The sequence below is a fragment of the Carex rostrata genome, chromosome 6, assembly GCF_964058835.1.
Source record: "Carex rostrata chromosome 6, lpCarRost1.2, whole genome shotgun sequence".
In the NCBI taxonomy this organism is placed as follows: Eukaryota; Viridiplantae; Streptophyta; class Magnoliopsida; order Poales; family Cyperaceae; genus Carex; species Carex rostrata.
Genome location: NC_135923.1, coordinates 7,846,872 through 7,867,211, shown reverse-complemented (window position 1 = coordinate 7,867,211; position 20,340 = coordinate 7,846,872). Strand labels below are relative to the sequence as shown.

The following is a 20,340-nucleotide window of genomic DNA, read 5'->3' as shown; positions in this document are numbered from 1 at the left end:
GCATTTAATAATTGTTGGATGATTTATTTTTTTAGTGTAATTTAGATTTTTCTAGTGTAATTGTAGAATAATGAAAAATAATAGAATGACTGTTAATATTTAATTCAATATTTGCATGTCAATATTGAATTGGAATTGCATGTTAATATTTTTTTGTATGAATTTATTTATATTGTAGTGGAAAATGGAAGGTGAACAATCTTTATTGCAGTTGCCCCAAAAGCAACATAAATTATAGGCGGCGACTACGAAGGTATTTATTTAATATCGGTTTGAATTTAAATTTACTTATTAAATTGTTGAATTCTAAATCTAATTTTTGTAAAAAAAATTTTGCATGTCAATTATCGTTCCAGCCTGAGTTTGAACTGCGTACTGGTAGTTGCAAAATGGCAGTTAGGTACCAACCTAAGATGAAAGAAGGTTTAAAAAATTTAGGCTTGTATCAGATGGTTCATGTCCATCACTGTCTGATAGATAAAGGGTTGATCACTGCTCTCGTTGAGAGGTGGAGGCCCGAGACAAATACTTTTCATCTTCCAGTGGGGGAGTGCACAGTGACATTGGAAGATGTTAGCTGTTTGTGGGGCTTATCTGTCACTGGTAAAATATTTTTTGTTGCTAATTTATACTTTTATTATTAATTGAAATTTTGTACTAGTATAAATTTATACTTTTTTCCAAGAGCCAAATAAATCAGCAATAGCCAACTCCCTCCCTCTCCAAATCTTGTTGTATGAAGGCTCAACCATTTTGTATCGATTTCTAACTGCAAATCGACATGCTTTAATTGACATCTCCAGGTCCTCCTTCAAACCAGGTTTGATTATATCTGCAATCATCCTGGCAGTCAGCTGACGACTGTCTACTTTACAAGCAATACTGTAACAGTTGTGCTCGTATGGGTTTGTTGCAATTGTCCAATTTCCCGTCTCAGTAGTTCTTGCGTATAACCTCCATGGACAACCCTCTGCTTTACATATAACTATATAGCCAGTACGATTGGTATGGGTTTGTTGTAATTCTAAGTTATGATTTAGGGCAAATTCACCCAACTGAGATTTAAGATCGGCTTTGGAATCAAACATCTGTCCCACTGAAAATTGACCGTCAATTCTGGGTGGATAACCAAAAAATGCTTCATCCTTGTACGGCATCGGCACATCGTCATTAAATGCCGGAAAAGGATGCTGCAATCCTTGATTAATAAAGGGAATAGAATTTACCCACTCATTCATTACATCTTGCATTCTAATTTGATCCTCCATTTCAGCCATATCATCTTCCCCGACAGCTGAGCCACCAAGGTCAGAGTTTGTGTCTGAGCTAGAGTTTGTGTCTGAGCTAGTATTATTATTCATCTCGTTAAAATGAGTTACCAAATCATCCACTATCGGTATTTCGGGTGGGTTATCACAATATATGGGTGAATCAGACACCGTTGGGTCTCTACTACTTCCAGGTACACTACCCGGATATGGGTCATAATTGGTCTGACTAACAAATGGTACTGACTCAACCACTAAATCAAGAAGTTTAAAATTCAGTACCGGAGTGACATGTTCAAGCACCATGTGCCATATCGTTCCGTTGTCTATGCTAAACAACTGGTATTTTTCTGCTGAGCCAGGGGGTGCGGTATTCAAACGTGCCCTGATTGTCAATTCGAACTGGCTAGGAAGCAAACGAATGCCAAGATATATATTTCTTCTTAGCTCATCAAGACTCGTTAAGTTAGTAATAGCAAATGTGCAGGTCGGTGCGTCTGAAATTTCGCGTTCATGATAAACATTTATTATTACTTGAGACATTACCTGAAAAAAACAAATTTCACAATCAATCATCGATATCATTTTTAATTTTACAACATATTTAAGTGGGATTTATAATTTTATAATTTAGATTTATTTTAAGTCGAATTTAATTTAAGTTAGGTTTTGTGTCAGGTTAAAATAATAATTTGACTATTCAAAAAGCAGTATATCACCACAAAAATTGCTAAGAACTGTCAAAACTATATAATTAATTATTTATCATTATATCACCACACAAAAAAAATTATCATTCAAAAGCAGCTAGCGCTTGTGAAACAATATACCTTAGTCTTTATATTATTTTTTCAAACTGAGAATTTATAAAAGTTATGAAGTTGCATGTAAGTTTTTTTTTCTTATCATGTCAGAATGTTAAAAAATATAGTTCATTTTATATAAAATCACGAAATGGTAAACCCTCAAGATCAATAAAAAAAAAAAAATTCAACTTCATTACTTTCTATAAAAAAAACCAAAATTATTATAACGTTTTTGAAGTTACATTTTTCTTTTAAAATCTTAATTTCCTAATGCAAGAGAATTTGACCATATACAGTGGAGCGTAAACATTTTGACTCCTTCTGTAAAATATAATTACGTGTATGTTTTGTCTTAAAAAGTATTCAGCTCATGTCAATCAACATTTATATATCGATTTATTTATTTTATATGATTTTTCTAATGAAAAAAAAAACATACAGTTAATATCTTCAAATAAAAAATGGTCTTATGAACGTAATTAAAAAAAAAAAAAACTTACTACAATCTTTAGATGAAAGCTACCAACACAATGCAGAGGCCGATATGAAAAAACACAATAATGTGATGGAGCTTGATTTTCAGCTAGAAATGGTGAAAATGGAAGAGTGAATTGAAGAAGAAAAACTTGAGAAGGGAGTGAATTGAATACGCTTCAGAGAGTGTTAATTTTCAGCTAACATCTCTATGTCTTATATAGACATATTCTGTCGGTGCGTGCACAGAAACAAAAGGTAAAAGTGTCATTAGAAATTATAACTTGTAATGATGTGAATTGTCGGTGCAAATGGATTGTATTGGAAAAAAAACATCAAGACCGAATGCTGTATTCGGTCTGGAGGCAATACCATACCATCCGCTGCAGGGAAAATTGTGAAAAAGGTGAAAAAACGGTTGAGACCGAGTGGTCTATTCGGTCTGGAGAAAAGGAAAAACTGGAGACCAAGTGCTCTATTCGGTCCTTCTGGTTTTTCAAAAATCAGAAGCACTCATGCTGGTTCCGCAAAAACTAATTTCTTAATTATGGTTTACAAAAAAAATCCGATAGTTTAACCCTCCCACCTATTCCAGAACAATCACATCATCGTGTAAAAGAGGAAAATATGTCGGCCGTAACAGGCTTATAGGCCAACCAGAATCCTTATTAGAATCTGGTCCAGAAACATACATCAAGGCCTTAGTCAGCCCATCGCCGTATCTTTTTTCGTCACAGCATACCTATTAATCCAACACCAGAAAATTTTTCTATGTCCAACTTTGTGTATCACACTGTATCTTAAGACACCGCAGCAGTGAAATATACAGTGAAAGCAGTACTCCTCGAAGAAACATATTCAAATAAGTTTCTCTTTTTTTTTTTTTTATATATATATATATATATAACGGATTAATTTGTGGTCCTAATTAATATCTAATTAACTAGGATTGTGTTGTCAGAAGTATTTTACATACATCACTACAGAGATGATGCCGCAAGAAAATGCGTATGATTTATCTCAGCGCTAAGGCGGTGCCTGCGGCTTTTGTGGACCGTAGAGTGATTTACCTCAGCGCTTACGCGTTGCCTGCGGCTTTCTGGACCAAGTCTACAGATCATACACTGCCTATATATGTTAGGGTTTTTCATTTCTCAATCGTTTCCGCCTCCAACATCTCCAGCACTCGCCGCCGTGTGATCGTTTCAGACTCCACCATGGGAAGAAGTAAGCCTCTTTCACGCCTACCTTAATATTTTCATTGTATCTAATTTATCTGCTATTCGTTCGTTTGGCTGAGGGTCTGATCGGAACCCACTCTTCTTCTCTAAAACGATAAATATGATTGACGAATTCTTAAATTCTCTGATCGGGACTGATAATGTAGCGAGAGTTAATTTCGTTTAAGGAGATTTGGAAGATATTTTAGTTCCAGCCTGTGAAAATCGTTGAGATTTGGCGATAATTGATTTGGGAAAAATGGTGCTAGTTTATATTTCCAACAAGTGTTATGTTCCGATTTGTACCACCTGCTTGAAATTAGTTATGTTGAAGGAATTTGAGATGGATACTTAATTGTTAGTATCCTATAAATCTGGAAATTCTAAATAAAATATTACTTAACTTTATAGATAGATTTCTATATGCATGATTTCTTTAAGCAATTACTTGTGTTTACTGGTTCTGCTGTTGAAATAAAATTATGGAGATATTTCAGAATCATGTATCTGATAATTGCTTAGTGTAGGTTGACCTTGTGGCTGCCTTTAATAAAACTTCCATATTATACCCAATATGAGATGTAGTATGTCCTCGATTGTACAGAGTGCCTCTTTTCCAGATAAATAGAAAGCGAATGTAATCGAAAAATAAATTTAACGAATTGGGATGCACACAAATGGACATCGATGAAATTCAGAGCAGATATATAGTTTTAATCTGATGCACTTATTACTTCCATTCTGAGTTTTCTGAACTTATGATTTATCTTCAGGACCGGCGAGATGCTATCGTCAGATCAAGAACAAGCCGTACCCGAAGTCGCGTTACTGCCGTGGTGTGCCCGACCCGAAGATCCGCATCTATGATGTCGGCATGAAGAGGAAACCTGCCGATGATTTCCCATTCTGTATCCACCTGGCCTCCTGGGAGAAGGAAAACGTCTCCAGCGAAGCCCTCGAGGCTGCTCGCATTGCATGCAACAAGTACATGACAAAATTTGCTGGCAAGGATGCCTTCCACTTGCGTGTCCGTGTCCACCCCTTCCACGTGCTCCGAATCAACAAGATGCTTTCGTGTGCAGGAGCTGATAGGCTCCAGACTGGCATGAGGGGTGCCTTTGGAAAGCCCCAGGGGGTATGTGCTAGGGTGGCTATTGGTCAGGTGTTGCTCTCTGTCAGGTGCAAGGACAACAATGCTCAGCATGCTGAGGAGGCTCTCCGCCGTGCCAAGTTCAAGTTCCCTGGCCGTCAGAAGATCATTGTCAGTGGCAAGTGGTATGCAGAGAGTATTGACATATTTTTGTTTTATACTTGAAGGATTTATGATTGTTGGTATAATGCTAATTTGCTATTTTTGTCAGGGGATTCACCAAGTTCACTCGTGCTGAGTACATGAAGTACAAGAACGAGGGAAGACTCGTCCCTGATGGTGTCAATGCCAAGGTATATACTTTATATAGTTGCAGTTCTCTTGAATTTCACAATATCATACTATATTTCAGGTGATTGTATGTTAAGACTGCATCATATTGCCTCAACATGATATCAAACTATATCAATGTCTCAACTTGTTTAGTAGTCAGGAGTTCATATTGCCTTGAATCCTTTTCTTTCCAATTATGCAATTTTGGTACCAGTGTCTTACTAATTCATAGGTTTGTGTTTATTTTTAATGTTACAATAGGCTGTCTTTTTCTGACTAAATCCTGTTCTGTTTCAGCTTCTGAATTGGCGTGGATCTCTCCGGGGCCGCCAGCCTGGACAGGCAATTGCTCCAATTACAGCTGATGAGAGTTCTTAGATTTTGTTCTACCAGTTTTTATAGTGCATTGCTTAGTGAATCAACATCGAACTGTTTGAATATTTTGTATCTTCTGTTGGTTTTGAGTTGGCTTCCAGTGGTTTCTGCACCTACTGCAAGCTTTTGTTGTTATTTTTGGTAGTTTCTTTGTCATGGATATGCTATGTTATCGAGATACTTGGTTCATTTTTTATCCTAAATATCAGTCTTTAAATTTCAATTATCCGTGGGGCTAATTATCTTCGTTCTATATTTGCCTGATTTGTAAAGATCCGTAATTTTTGTGCATCCCATTTAGGTTGTTAGGCTGTTCACAGCATTGTGTAGCTCGCATGGTTGAATGAACTCTTGAGGTGACTAGCTAGATGGAGGATGGAAATTTCTTTTTGTTGGGATGTATTTCGAGAGGGCTACCTTCTACTTCTTTATTGTAATGCAAGTAAAATAAGAAAAATGTTTCTAATTAAAAGTTCGAAAAATCAAAACTAAATCAAAATCAAGCAAAGGTGGTTAGTTCTGTTAAAATAACTCAAATTTGGATGATTTAATTACAGCATCGAGCATTGTGATTTGTGAACGACATCGCCGACATGTGACTTCTATGTGTAACCGTTTATATGTTCAATAAAATAGAAGTTTTTTTAGAAATTAAGTTTGTTATCTAATATGCTGTGGTGTATGTTATACTGTGAAGCTATTTTGCACAAGAATTTTAATTTAAAACAGTGGCCAAATCTGACTCCTAAAAGCTTTCAAACGGAAGCTAATACGACCATGTTTGACGGACACGGTATTGTACCGAAATGAATTTCTCATTGCGATTTAAGATTAATGTTTAGATGCATGAACACTGTGATAGAACTGCTTCAGATTTTGTAAATATAGTAATTTCAGACAATATTTGGATTTGGTGTACTTACGACATTATTTTATTATAATAATTATTACTATTATTAAAAACTATTCATTATCTGTGAGTTTTTTCTTTCTAATATATATTTTATAGAAGATATATATCTGAAAAATATCTGTTATTTTCTCTGTGACCAAAACTTGCTCAAACTTTTTATTATTATAAAAAGTTTGAGAAAGGCTGATTAAACCAAAATTTTAATTCATAACATTACAATCAATCAAATTAAATAAAATGACATCACTTTTATGGAATTTTCAGAAACAATATTTCTGTTGGATAATCTAGCGGAATTGGCCTCCAATTCCGTTGGATTATTACTATTTTTTTTTTCCCAATTCCACTAAACTATTCAAGGAATTAGGCAAAAAAAAAAAAAAAACTAATTCCGTTGGATAATCCAGCGGAATTGGGCTCACACCCAATTCTGCCGAATAATTCAGTGAAATTGGCCATAAATCATGATGGATAATTCAGCGGAAATATCATATTTGGATTTTTTTTTTTTCCAAATAGTGATATCATTTTCTTTAATTTTATTGATTTTAATGTTATTCATGATAATTTTGGCTAATTAAAACTATGAATGAATTAAAATTAAATCTTCACAGATCTCCCAAGTTCTTGGAACAAAAACTCCAGCCCAAGCTATAATTTTTCAAGAAAATAATTAAAAGTTTGAAAATTAAACCATAGATTGTAATCACTAAGTCATTAGAAATATTTTTTTAAGCATTCACAGATCTCCCAAGCTCTTGGAACAAAAACTTTAGTCCGAGCTATAATTTTTTTTTAAAAATAATAAAAAGTTTGGAAAAGGGCTAACTAAAACTATAAATTAATTAAAATAAAAAGTAAATTGTTATCACTAATAATTTTATATTTTAAACATTCACAAATCACCCAAGCACTTGGACCAAAAAATTCAGTCTGAGCTAATTTTCGGATCACCTTTTTTCATAGATTTGGATGAGATTCAGCTTAGATATTTTAGTCCTTGATGAGTTAAAAAAAGAAGTCAATCAAACCTATCATAAAAATTACGAATTCATGAAAAGATCATTCACAATTTTTCTTCTAGACTTGTAAAAAAGATTTATCAAGGTTGTGTTACAATATCGGAGGAGAAATCCTCATTAAAGAGAAGGAAGGGAACGGAACGACAGGAAGACAACCCTCCGAACAGTAAATTCTACATCTCAAATTGAGAATGACAGATTTCGCCAAAATTTTCTTGTCGCTCTCCTCTGAACAGTACTCGCTTTCTTTCGTTCCTCTTTGCTCCCTCTCCGATTCTCTTCTTCTGGAGCAAGTGAGCTCGTCTGGTTAGCCCATATTTCGCGAGCTCTCACCTCTGCACACAAGAAATTTACCATTCCCTCCCTCCGCGTCCCCCGTCTGAAGTTGAACCTAATGTGTAAAGTTGGTAGGTCATATTTGATTTTGGAGCAAGTGCTAAAGTAAATTTCTACTCTACACTTAAAGCTGTCAAATAATATATAAAATTATAATAAAATTGAGTAAATACTGAGTAAATTAAATTAACTTTTTAGACAGATTAATTATTTTATAATTGTTGCGCTTATAGTGTTTATTGTTGCAGATAGATGTTTAGTTTTGAACATCTACTTCTTAAAAAAAAAAAGTTATAACTTACATTATCAAATAAAATATAAAATACAAAAATAAAACGGAATAAGAAGCAATTTAATTATTCCAAACATATTGTAAAGCCGAGTTTACGAAGAGGGAAATAAAGAGGAAACCAAACCAACTAGGATTATTCTACCAAACAGAACTACAGGAGCCGCCTGAGTTCGATCCATGCTGGCCGTAGGATCTAAATCGAAGCACTTCTTAAATCCTTTCTCCTATCGACTCTCACTATTCAGTTCCTGGCTCTTCCAATATCTTCGTCGAGTTTCCAGAGAGAGAATAGTTAGGCTGAGAACGAGAGAGATGAAGATCGTTCCGGTCCCTTGCTTGGAAGACAACTACGCCTACTTGTAATTGTTTTTTTCAATTATTCTCCCTCTCTTAGCTAATTGTGCAGTTGAATTTATATGTGTAATTTTATTCCAGAATCGTAGATGAGGCCACAAACGAGGCTGCTGCTGTTGATCCGGTCGAACCAGAGAAGATCCTTCATGCCGCTAGTGAAATCGGCGCCTCTGTCAAATATGTTCTCACCACTCACCATCACTGGTTTTCTTTCTCATCTCTTTATTATTTGTTCTTCAATTTTTCATCACACAGTTTCTGGTTTCTGACAAGCTGCTTCATTGATTTGTTTAATAGGGATCACGCTGGTGGGAATGAGAAAATGGCGTTGTTAATTCCAGGAATAAAGGTGTATGGTGGATCAGTTGATAATGTCAAGGGATGCACTGATAAAGTTGAGAATGGGGATAAGTTATCAATAGGAAAAGAGATTAACATATTATGTCTCCACACTCCATGGTATGTGGTACATCTAAATTTTTTTGTTTTGCCATCATGCCATATATTTTCTGGTGCTAAACTGATGACATTACTTTAATGAAGTCATATAGTTAGTATATTCTGATTTCTGAGATGGAATGCCAATTTACCACCACCTGCCCAAACTGGTTATCCGTAGTTCTCAATTATTACTAGTTAAATAAGATACTAGCCTAGGAATGCTTCACAATGTTTATTGTGGAAGGCACTGGTGATTGTAAAAGATTTGTTTATTACTTTTAATATCAATTTGGATTCTTAAAGTACCAGTTGTCTCTTGTTTTGGTTATCTATCCGTTAAGTGTTTCCATTTGGTTAATAAACAGCCACTTATTTTTGGTTGCACTACTGGTCTCTTCCAGTCATTTGTTAGCCAACAAATGAATATAACTTTGTCAGAGTAAAAGATCAGATAATTTGTTTGACTGAATTTAGCTTCTTCTTTTTTCACTCTTTCAGGAAACAATGTTTTTTTTTTTTTTTTGTGCTATCACCTCTAAGACTAATAAAAGTTTGGTAATTTTGTTGGTTAAGACACCACTTGGAATTTATAGGACCAGAATGGGCACTTAAATTTTTTGGTATTAATGCAGGTAATGTTTCAGGACCATATGCAGTTTACTATGGTTGTGAGCTTGATTTCATGCTAACGGGTTTTGTTTTATCAGCCATACTAAAGGTCATGTCAGCTATTATGTGACTGGTAAAGACGAAGAAGATCCTGCAGTATTTACTGGTGACACCTTGGTTAGTAGATTCTCCACTCTATACAGTTTACTAATCATTTATTGCTTCTATTTTAAAATACTAACTCTCTCCTTTTATATATGTCTCTTTAGTTCATTGCAGGCTGTGGAAAGTTTTTTGAAGGCACAGCTGAACAGATGTATCAGTCACTCTGTGTGGCACTAGGCTCTCTGCCAAAACCAACTCGAGTTTACTGCGGCCATGAGGTATTTTGGTTTTTTCGAGTTGTGCTTGTAAATTGGATGTTTCTATTGTCTATGATAGAAACAAGTGTATAGAAGACTTGCATTTGTTTCAAAATGAGTTCAAATTTGTAGTTAATGCGCATCTATATTAGTCACTCTGTGTGACACTAGGCTCTCTGCCAAAACCAACTCGAGTTTACTGCGGCCATGAGGTATTTTGGGTTTTTCGAGTTGTGCTTGTAAATTGGATGTTTCTATTGTCTATGATAGAAACAAGTGTATAGAAGACTTGCATTTGTTTTGAAATGAGTTCAAATTTGTAGTTAATGTGCATCTATATCTTCTATGCTTAAGATATACAAGGGAGCTTATATTCTGAAAATTTTCTTCTTTATAACTGGTGACAGTACACAGTGAAGAACTTGCAATTTGCTCTGACTGTTGAACCCGAGAATGAAAAGATAAAACAAAAGCTTTCGTGGGCCCAGGAGCAACGCCTTAAGGGAGAACCAACAATTCCTTCAACTATAGAGGATGAATTTGAGACTAATCCTTTCATGCGTGTTGATTTGCCTGAGTTACAGGTACTATATACATAACTGTGTGATGAGTTTTAGACTATTTTTCTGGTTAAGTGCTATTTTGAAGCTGTTGTGTAGGCTAAAGTCGGGGCGACATCTCCAGTGCTAGCAATGGGGGAAATGAGAAAGAAGAAGGACAATTGGAGAGGTTGATTTCTCTGTTAATTTCTAAAGCTCCAAAAGGTGAGAAATTGTATGTTGCGGGCATGTATCAACTCATCTCCTCAACATAGTATATTAAGTGGCATGCATAACCGTTTGTTGAATAAAGGAAATGGCAATCATTCTAGAACTTTTAATAAGACAAGAAATTCAAGGTAGTACATATACTACATGGCATAGAACTTTTAATAAGACAAGAAATTCAGGGTAGTACATATACTACATGGCATGTTGAATTAGAATTATTATACCGAATCAGATGAATTAGATGTTTATAAAGCTTATGCAGAGCCATCAGAAAAAAAATTATCTTAAAAGGAACGGTAATGCAAGATTTCCAGTTTATTGCTTTTATCTATCTTATTTTTCTTTTTGGTCTCTACTATCTTCAACAGGTCCAGCTGCTATTAGGGGAAGTATGCTTTAAACTTTTCTTAGTTTAATAAGTTGATGCCTGTTTAGTTTGTTATCCTATCTATTAATACAATGACACCATGTAGTTTATGCAGTGTTTACAATAAAACTTTTTTTGTTGCACGGTGCTGTAAAATTCTATCCATGCTTCATAATATTTGCTAACACTTTTCAAGTAAAACACTCTTGTTTATGATTAGGATTTTAAATGTAGTGTCTAAATAAAATACAGTTGGCGATGCATATTTGCTAAGCCTTAAAAAAATATACTAGTTCTGGTGATATGAAAAAGAAAAAGTTTTTTTTTTTTCATTTTATTCTGAATCTCTCAATGATTCTCACACAACCGATTTGAGTTCAGGGTTTCTCCATACATAAACTGTTAAACTGTAATAACAACATCATGAAGAGTGGTGCATCATTCATCGGATGGTCCATATTAACAAATTAAATTACGTGTAATGTCAACACTGTCTGATTTCCGGATCCAAGTCCCCTTGCTGCTGCAGGTGTTCCTGGCTGGACTCGATTGATTTGCCCAAGTTCACTGCTAGCTGGTGTTACCCAAAATGACACATGGTAATTGTACATTTGAAAAGCAATCATATTTCTGCTTCTGAGAGAATAACAAACCACGATTGATGTCTGAACTCGTGCAATTGCGGTTCGACTTCTAAGAGTTTAAGACCTTTTAACTTTATTGATCCAATCAGCTTTGACATTATATCAACTTTAATATACCACCAATTTAAACTACAGAGAGAATATCACTAATCTCATTTATTTTATTTTGATAACTGATTACTTTATTATCGTAGTCTTAACTAAACAGACCTGATTTGTAAAAGGGTCTCGCAGAACAATCGTTGAAAACTCCATATAAGATTGAGCAAACATGTGAAATTAGAAACCAAATAAAACATTCACTAGAGGGCATGTTGGGCAGGCACTATCGTTTCTTCTCATCAAACAATAAGATGGCCACAATAGTGAATTTCTGGTGTTGTGCTATGCCAGACGGCAGTGCTGCACTTTCAACTTGCTTGTCAGATGTGGCCGTGCCGTGTTGACACATCTGACAGGTTAAGATGTGCTCTGCCATGCTAGAAATTGCTGGAAGCGGACACTGCACACTGTGCTGGGGCATGCACGGCACATAAAAACTTCAAACAAAATTTGAGCCAAGCTAGATTCAAACTCGGGTTTGTGCATTGGCATCCAAGTGCATTTCCACAGGGCCATGGTGAAGTTAAAAAATATCATGCATACAAATATCTTAAATTACTGGTGCCATTAGACAACACAGATGCACAAACAAATTTTAATTTTCGCATTGAAACTTATTGTACTCCCTAATAATTAAACACTATCATCAATTTAAAGGGAGTGAACAGCTTAACCCGCAACAGAGAATAAATGAAACAGCAAAAAAGAGATCAAACTTCTAATTTAATGGAAGCATTGTCAACTGAATCATTCTGCTGGGCCCACAGCTGAGAGTACCGGCCAGGTTTCAACAAAAGTACCTCATGTGGCCCCTGTTCCACCACCTTTCCATTTTCTAAGACTACAATCTGAAATGTATACAATGCACAAGTTGCACCATTTCTGTAAGTATTAATCTTTCTTAAAGATTAAAAGGTCAAGGGTGTTTAGTCAAATTGATCCAATTTGAGCATTTATGAACTTTTTTGAAGGCTTTTGGCCTTTTATTTATTTAATATTTTTTAGAGGGGGTGGGGGTGTGACTGATAAAGTTACAAGTTCAGGGGCTATCTGTCATCAACATGTTTTGGGGCCTCCCTTGGTATTCCCCGTAAACATAATGGCTAGGTGGTAGTAACCATCTAGCAATACACTATTAAAAAATGCCCCTACTAAATAAAAAAAATATATATTCCCCCATTTATGTTAGATCCCTTGCAATGTTAAATTTACTTTGACAATAGAAAATTGCAACATAAATAAACCTTACAAAAAAAATCAATGTACTATCTCAAAATGTGAAAAATGAATCTATTTTAACTAAGGTACCCGATAACTTAGCTAAGGTTAATTTAATATGCAATTGTGATGGTAAATAAATGAATTCTCAACTTTCTAATGACTTAATTTTTAATTTACCAAGGATGTGCAAAAAATTTCATTACTAATAAAAGAACTTCCTACGATTCTCAAGTAAAACTTTTGCAATATTTTGATAAACAGAAAAATAAAACAAGTGCTTCCATTTTTCCTGCATACAAAATACAAGACTCGCAGTTGTCAATAAAATAAAGGCCAGTACCTCATCACATTGCATAGCGGTTGTGAGACGATGAGCTACAAAAATTGAAGTTCTGTCCTTGGAAAGAGTGTTCAACGAATTCAGTATGGCTGCCTCAGTAGTGCTATCAAGTGCACTGGTCGCTTCGTCACATAAACTTAAAAAGAAAATTCACAAACACCCAATGATTAGCATGATATTTGACTAAAAAACATTTACTAACTGGATAAGTCAAGAAGCATACAGAATTGAAGGTGCCTTCAAGAATGCACGCGCAATTGATACCCTCTGCTTCTCCCCACCACTCAACTATAAAAAAAAATCATATTGTAAATTTATAATGTCAACAAATATATAGAAGTAGGAGGACAATTGGCTTAGGAGAACTATATAATCATCATACCTTTAATCCTCGCTCTCCAACAATGGTCGAGTATTTAGCAGGAAAATTCAAGATTGTGTCGTGAATGGACGCGCGACGGGCTGCTTCATACACCTAAGGTTGACTTGCAAACTTAAATACCAACAGACCCTTTTTATAAAGAAAGCATAATATTAATAACTGAAGATACTAACCTCCTCTTCAGTTGCTGATAGTCGGCCATATTGTATGTTATTGAAAATCGTGTCATTAAAAAGTACCTATGGGAGTAATAATGGACAAGTAAAACTTCTTGTCATCAAAGGAAGCATTATTTTAAAAGAAACTCAGAAATCAAATTAGCTAATATTGTACAGCATCCATGGAAAAGAGATGAATAAGTAAAATAATTACAGCGACTTACAGTATCCTGTGGCACAACACCAATGCACTTTCGTAGACTTTCTAAGGTTACATCTTTTATGCCCTGGCCATCTATCCTTACCTGAAACCAACATAAAAGTTACAAAACTAAAAGCTGTCCAGAAATTCACCAAACTTCCCAGCACTGAACCACAAACACCGCCTTAAGAGATGTTATGATAATATTGGACTACGCCATGTCTAGCTAATTTATACAATCTTTGAATTTATAAAGCATAAAAATATCACATGAAGAGAGAAAATGATCATTTAGGGAATTTGATTTTATTTTCTAAGTTGTATGTTTCATCAGAAGATAAAAACAGGTATATTGATGAATCAAAGAAATAAAAGAATTAACCACAAAAAAATTCCCACCGCTCCTGAATCAGCATCGAAGAATCTGAACAACAACCTAATTATAGTTGACTTTCCTGCAGAAAGAAGGTCAGCAAACAAGTAAAAATGTGTTGACTTCTTGAAAGAGAAGTTCATGAAATTTGTTCCTAGATATAAACATAACGAGAACCTACAAATTACCTAGCTAGGCAACACAACAAAGTTTATGTAATGGCAGAAATTTAGCTACAGAGGAATAGGTGCTATTCAAAAATTCTACAATTAAATAGCTTTTATATCATAAATTCTTCGTTATTTTTTCATGCATAACAATAAAACATTTAACAAAAAAGCATGAACTTCAAACTTTGAAACAAGACTAAAATAGGAACAAAAATATTCGTAGACTTCACTGCACCATACACAAAATAACAAGTTACTGGATGTATATTTGGCATATCTCTGAAGAAACAGAAGAAAAAGACAGAAGGGATGGAACTCTTACCACTTCCACTGGTTCCCACAATAGCAACACTTTTCCCAGCTGGTACAGTAAAAGATACTCCATCAAGAACCTTTCTTTCAGACAAATAGCTGAAATGCAAAACAAAAAAATATAAGCATGTTTCCTCCAAAAGAAAAAATAAATTATTTCCAAATAACTAGATTAACAAATTTAAGCATATATCCACCAAAAGATCACATGTTTTGGTGGATATATGCTTATAGTTTTTATATACCCCCCTTGCAAAATATCAAATGTTTGCTTGGAGTGTAGTGGTTAAAGTTGCTCATGTGGTTGTGAGAGAACTTGGGTTAAAATCCCACCTACCACAATATTAATTTTACATTTTATTTTTCAGCCCCCCCCCCCCCCTGTGCATGCTTTCCAGTAGGTGTGCTAACTTTTTGTGCAGAGAGAAATAAATAAATGACCAAGCAAGGCAGAGGGCAATACCCAAAATGCACATTGTCAAATTCAATGGATCCACCTTTAAAAACTAACGGATATGCATCAGGCTTGTCCTTGATGGCAGGCTCTTCCTGTAAACCCATCATAAAATCACCTGTTAAATTAACCAAAATAAGTAAGGATGCAATGCACCAGTATACATACTTTAACAAGATAAATCTCTCTATTACAGAGGCCCAACTACATTAGCAAGGAATTTAAGTTGTGTGCCTTTTCAGCAAATTCACTGTTGGAAAATAAATACATATGTCAAATAATTGAACTGGCAATATATGCATGTTAAGAAGTACTATAGCAGAAGATGAAAACAGCACTGAGAAATATACAAGTGCATATGTTGAAAAATATAAATTGTGCAAATTAACATGGAATTCTAGATAACAGAAATACCTCTAGCAATTGAAACATGGATTTCATATCAATCAAGCTTTGTCTTGTTTCTCGGTATACACTTCCCAGAAAATTGAGCGGTACAGACAGTTGGAAAAGCAGTCCATTTACCATGACCTGCACATTAGCATAAAATATTTCATGTAAATCATAATTGTTCTGAAATTCCAGTAAAAATAAATTACAATAATCACATCAAGCATGAAGGATCAAAATAGTAACAACTGTCTAGCAGCCATTTTGTGGGATTGCAACATTTCAGTACAGTAACTCTGTTTTACTGTTTACTAGGAGTTTTGAGGTTCCCTTGTACATGTTATTGTATTTATTATCTAGAATATAGGCATGCAAATGACAGCAACTGTTTACCTTACAGATTGTACAGATTGCATTAAAGGATATTAAAAGAACAAGCATAACAAAGCAAGAAGATGAATTTACCAAGTCACCAACAGTCATTGCACCACTCATTATCCCATAAGAAGAAAGGACCATTGCAGTGGATAATGCAGTGCTAAATATAATACTCTGCCCAAAATTTAGAAACGCAAGACTAGATTGCGTTTGCAGTGCTGCACCCTCATACCCTAATATTATCCAAAGAAAATTTTCTCAGCATACAAGCAGCACATGATGAACAACATTTTGAAACTGCTACAAATAACATCATTATCTCACTGTAAAAGAAAACAGAGAGTTGAAGCTAAGTACAAGAAAAAAGAATGAAATGTGTACTCACTCTTCAAGTACTTGTCATATTTCTGAACTTCATGTGCTTCGTTGTTGAAGTACTTAACAGTCTGAGATAATATCAAATGAAATAGAAAGATCAACAAGGAGTCATATTAGAGTTAGACTAACAGAAAAAAAACAAATATGTTTCATGATAACTATATTACATTACCTCATAGTTCAATAGCGAGTCGATTGAGACTGTACTCGCATCGTTATCTGCTTTATTCATTTGTTGCCTGAATTTAGTCCGCCACTGTTAACACCCAAAGAAAGAAGTTATATTTATGTTTTACTTATCCCTAGTTGTGAAAAAAAAAGAAGGAAACTGGACAAGGTCTCAAGCTATGACACCTGTGTTACAACCAAAGTGAAAGCCACATATGCAGCAACTGATAGTGATGTTATCCAAGCAAAAGAAGAACCAAAACTGTATGCGAGAATAGTTGACACCATAGCTATCTGCAAGATAAAAGCAAACAAAAATGAGAAGGATAACTCTCAACTAAGACTAAGACTAATTTTGTGAGCTGAAACAACATAAAAAGTTGGTGAACAAGAACATGGGAGTACCTCCAATATTGTAGGTACAACATTGAACACCATAACCGAAAGAATGTAGTTGATAGCACGGCTACCTCTGTCTATGATGCGATTTAGAGCACCAGTTTGGCGGCTGAAATTTCGAAATAAGAATTTTTTAAACATGAAAATAGTGGAAATGATTCTTGGGCGTGTTCAGCAAGGAGGATAGAGATGACTTGAGCCATTTCCACACAATTCCAAGTGAATTTGGGCATATCTGGACCATTCCTCAATTCTATGCCGCCCCCTCCCCCCCCCCCCCCCCCCCCCCCCAAATGGAATGGATAATAGAATAGTCTATTCCATGGAATAGTGAGGGATCAAAGTGCAAAAATAAGGGGTCTAAGTGCAAATTTGCATCCCAATTCAACTTTTCCACCTTTCCAGAATTCCATTCAATTCCAATCCTATCCAGCACTTACTCCAACACACTTCCACCATAATTCCTCAATTTTTTTCTACTATACGAGTCTCTTTGGCATTACAATGACAAGGAATCAGTAATTGAAAGCTGTAACAGGTAATGGAGTATTTGTATTTGCAAATACAATATAAGACATGTATTTTGTATCGAAAGAGGTTAATTTTCAAACAAGCTACCTGAGATGATACCGAAGATCAAGTTCATGTAAATGTGCAAATACCTACAATAATGGTATAAATTTACAATATAAGAAGCATAGTCAACAGGCACATCTATAGTGGAAATGACAATTAGAAACAGTTCTCACTCAACAAAAGATTTTTTTTGCCATGGAAGTCGTAAAACTAGCACTAAGAGTTGTATGTTAGAATAAACTAAACTGTACTTTTTCATCCTTTTTTTAATGTACAAACAAACATTTACTCAGCATAAGCAAACAGAATCATTTTAAGATTCCAAGGTACCTTCCTAGACACAGCACGAATTGCTCCCAGAGCTACCTTAGCAAAGACCGCATTTCGTAATTCTAATTAAAGAAAGAAATGGATTGTCAGAAAATAACACAAGTATCAGATAAACAGGAAATAAAAAGAAGAGTCTCAGGAGATAAATCTCTTTCAGAAATAAGATATACCATTACAAGCTGCTGCACCCGATCGAGCAATTCCATATCCTATCAAAACAGCTGCCGGGCTAACGAAAAGTGCCAACATAGTTGAATTAGCTTCATTAAATGATGCCAACGCAGTCTCCGTCCCAGTAATAGCTGACAGCCAATCCACAGCAAGCTTGAAAATTATAGGCACTTGCACATTTATAACCTAAATAACAGAAAGTTGCTATTATGTCTGCAGTAGTAGTGACTTCTCATACAAAATTATAAATCTATATATATGTTTCATTTATAGAGATGAAGCTCTAAAATAAACCTTTGCACTGACAAGGAGGCCGAGAGCCAGGAGGGTCCTCATACGAAACTCTGCACTATCATTCAAAAATAACTGCTTCGCAAGGCTACGCAAGATCTTAGTATCGGCTATTTGATCGTCAGCATCCTTCTTGGAAGAATCTTTCACTGTTTTGTTATTATTCCCTCCTGCTGGATTTGCTGCTGCTGCCACCTCATTGGATGAGGTGGAAAAGGATGACGCATGTGTCTTCTGAAGTTGTTTCTGAATAATATAAATAACTCACTCATGCAGGGAAATGAGCATCAATTTAGAAATTTAGGCTTTTTGCTTTGCCCTCAAACTAGTAACAGAATTTTGCCTTTGCATTTAACACTCAACACAATTTCTGGATCATTTGCAAGGTAGACCAAAGTATCAAACTGAGTTTAAATACAAAATAACCTTACTGTTGTTCTTATTAATCCAAATTTGGCCCATACAAATTTGGAGCTCATTGAATGCCCCTTTTCCAGCTCTTTACATAACACCAAGATATACCATAATGCTAATTGAAATTGATAAGGGCATGCAGTAAAAATCTGGGTTTTATTGAAAGACGGTTGCTCAACAACTAATTCCACTGCCACTGGCAACAATATGCTATACTAATCATCCCTACTTTCTTAAGGTAGGCATCACTAAGAATTAGATACCATGGAATGTGGAATTGGAGTTTCCACCTCCAGCTCCACCGCAGTAACGAGTTGGATATAGTGTGAAATCATGCACCAAACTACGTCAAGTTCAACCTTCTTATCACCACATTCGTACAGAGTAATAAAAGCTGAAGAAAGAAAAAAAAATACCAGTCCACTAGAAAACCTCCCACCATTGACAAGGTAGGGACCGGGCCAGAACCCAGAGAGTCCCCTATAATCTCCACCATTTCGCGAGAAATCGGCGGTGGGGAGAGAGAAATGGTGAGGTCGCTGTGCTCGATCAGACCAGTCCTTCCTATACCCGATCGATCCGAGCGCGCGAACCGAGACGGGATAACTGTAGAATCGGCACAGTAGGAGCTGTCGCGCGCCAATCAGTCTTGATGCGGCCCTCATCAGTGGGAAAAATTGGAGTAAAAATAGGGCTTCTGTTTTCTTTTTTTATGCTTCTTTTGAGATACTTTTGTGGGTTTTTATGATATTTTTTCGTGTTTTTGTTTGTGATCAAGGCTGCGCGGCGGGATTGCCTTTTCGCGTGTTCGACGAATCGGGTTTGGAATACAGATCGAATCGGATCGGGAGGTGGTGGGTTGACCACAGTTTCGCCGTTAAGCCACAAGTGAGTCTTGCTCTCAGATTTGGTCTATATTAGATAATTACAATAAGCAGTAATTTGGGGTAGAGATTTTGATAGAGCAGATTTTATTTCATGCAAGTACAAATTATCTCCATTCTATTATTAAGTACGTTAGGTGTCCGATCCGTCAACAGCTACAATTGCAATATAAAAATTTGAATTTAATCTTAACCCTCTAATCACATTATTTGTCTTTTTTTGATTAAATACATGAATAATATGTAGAAGTCTAAATTTAATTACAAATATACTCACCATACGTAATGGCACACGATACGTTATAATTAAAATTAAATAGACACAAAAAATATAACAATATATTTATTCTTTTCCTTCTCTTTTGTTTCTATACAGATCATCTAACGATATAATGGATTCCATTCGATTTTTTCTTTGTTTGATTGCCGTGGAAAATTTATATATTAAGAATCAAGAGATCACCAATCTATTAGAAAATCTATATATTAAGATTATCTAACAACATAATGGAAAATTATATATTAAAATTTTTGTGCAATACAGATCACCTCATTTTATTTTCTTATTTTT

The 20,340-nt window shown here is 35.2% G+C and overlaps 3 protein-coding genes across 3 annotated transcripts; 2 read left to right on the top strand and 1 right to left on the bottom strand.

The window, feature by feature from the left end:
* The first annotated feature begins 3,621 nt into the window (after window positions 1-3,621).
* LOC144555046 (large ribosomal subunit protein uL16-like) lies at window positions 3,622-5,792 on the top strand. Its single transcript, XM_078303246.1, has 4 exons — window positions 3,622-3,775; window positions 4,542-5,043; window positions 5,130-5,211; window positions 5,489-5,792. The coding sequence occupies exons 1-4, from the start codon at window positions 3,766-3,768 to the stop codon at window positions 5,567-5,569; spliced, it is 675 nt and encodes a 224-aa protein (XP_078159372.1). The 5' UTR covers window positions 3,622-3,765; the 3' UTR covers window positions 5,570-5,792.
* A 2,525-nt stretch (window positions 5,793-8,317) lies between these two features.
* On the top strand, window positions 8,318-11,175 carry GLY2 (Metallo-hydrolase/oxidoreductase superfamily protein). The gene is made up of 8 exons (XM_078303814.1): window positions 8,318-8,488; window positions 8,565-8,687; window positions 8,781-8,942; window positions 9,632-9,710; window positions 9,803-9,916; window positions 10,303-10,479; window positions 10,555-10,659; window positions 11,034-11,175. Exons 1-7 carry the CDS (start codon window positions 8,442-8,444, stop codon window positions 10,627-10,629), a joined length of 777 nt encoding a protein of 258 aa, XP_078159940.1. The 5' UTR covers window positions 8,318-8,441; the 3' UTR covers window positions 10,630-10,659; window positions 11,034-11,175.
* A 1,137-nt stretch (window positions 11,176-12,312) lies between these two features.
* ABCB25 (ABC transporter of the mitochondrion 3) lies at window positions 12,313-19,669 on the bottom strand. Its single transcript, XM_078303397.1, has 20 exons — window positions 19,302-19,669; window positions 18,475-18,717; window positions 18,180-18,366; window positions 18,010-18,071; window positions 17,722-17,765; window positions 17,110-17,212; window positions 16,891-16,998; window positions 16,709-16,792; window positions 16,544-16,604; window positions 16,246-16,391; window positions 15,805-15,921; window positions 15,400-15,485; window positions 14,947-15,035; window positions 14,481-14,536; window positions 14,104-14,184; window positions 13,895-13,960; window positions 13,722-13,814; window positions 13,563-13,627; window positions 13,340-13,475; window positions 12,313-12,626 (listed from the first exon to the last, which is right to left on the bottom strand). Exons 1-20 carry the CDS (start codon window positions 19,548-19,550, stop codon window positions 12,489-12,491), a joined length of 2,214 nt encoding a protein of 737 aa, XP_078159523.1. The 5' UTR covers window positions 19,551-19,669; the 3' UTR covers window positions 12,313-12,488.
* Window positions 19,670-20,340: the final 671 nt, after the last annotated feature.

Coding starts and splice junctions, on each gene's coding strand:
- LOC144555046 (XM_078303246.1), top strand. Junction 5,044..5,129: donor ATCATTGTCAGTGGCAAGTG/GTATGCAGAGAG, acceptor TATTTTTGTCAG/GGGATTCACCAAGTTCACTC. Junction 5,212..5,488: donor CTGATGGTGTCAATGCCAAG/GTATATACTTTA, acceptor GTTCTGTTTCAG/CTTCTGAATTGGCGTGGATC.
- GLY2 (XM_078303814.1), top strand. CDS start 8,442: ATGAAGATCGTTCCGGTCCCTTGCTTGGAAGACAACTACGCCTACTT. Junction 8,489..8,564: donor GAAGACAACTACGCCTACTT/GTAATTGTTTTT, acceptor ATTTTATTCCAG/AATCGTAGATGAGGCCACAA. Junction 10,480..10,554: donor TTGATTTGCCTGAGTTACAG/GTACTATATACA, acceptor GCTGTTGTGTAG/GCTAAAGTCGGGGCGACATC.
- ABCB25 (XM_078303397.1), bottom strand. CDS start 19,550: ATGAGGGCCGCATCAAGACTGATTGGCGCGCGACAGCTCCTACTGTGC. Junction 14,537..14,946: donor TGTGGGAACCAGTGGAAGTG/GTAAGAGTTCCA, acceptor TTCTTTCTGCAG/GAAAGTCAACTATAATTAGG. Junction 13,815..13,894: donor TATCAGCAACTGAAGAGGAG/GTTAGTATCTTC, acceptor AGTCAACCTTAG/GTGTATGAAGCAGCCCGTCG.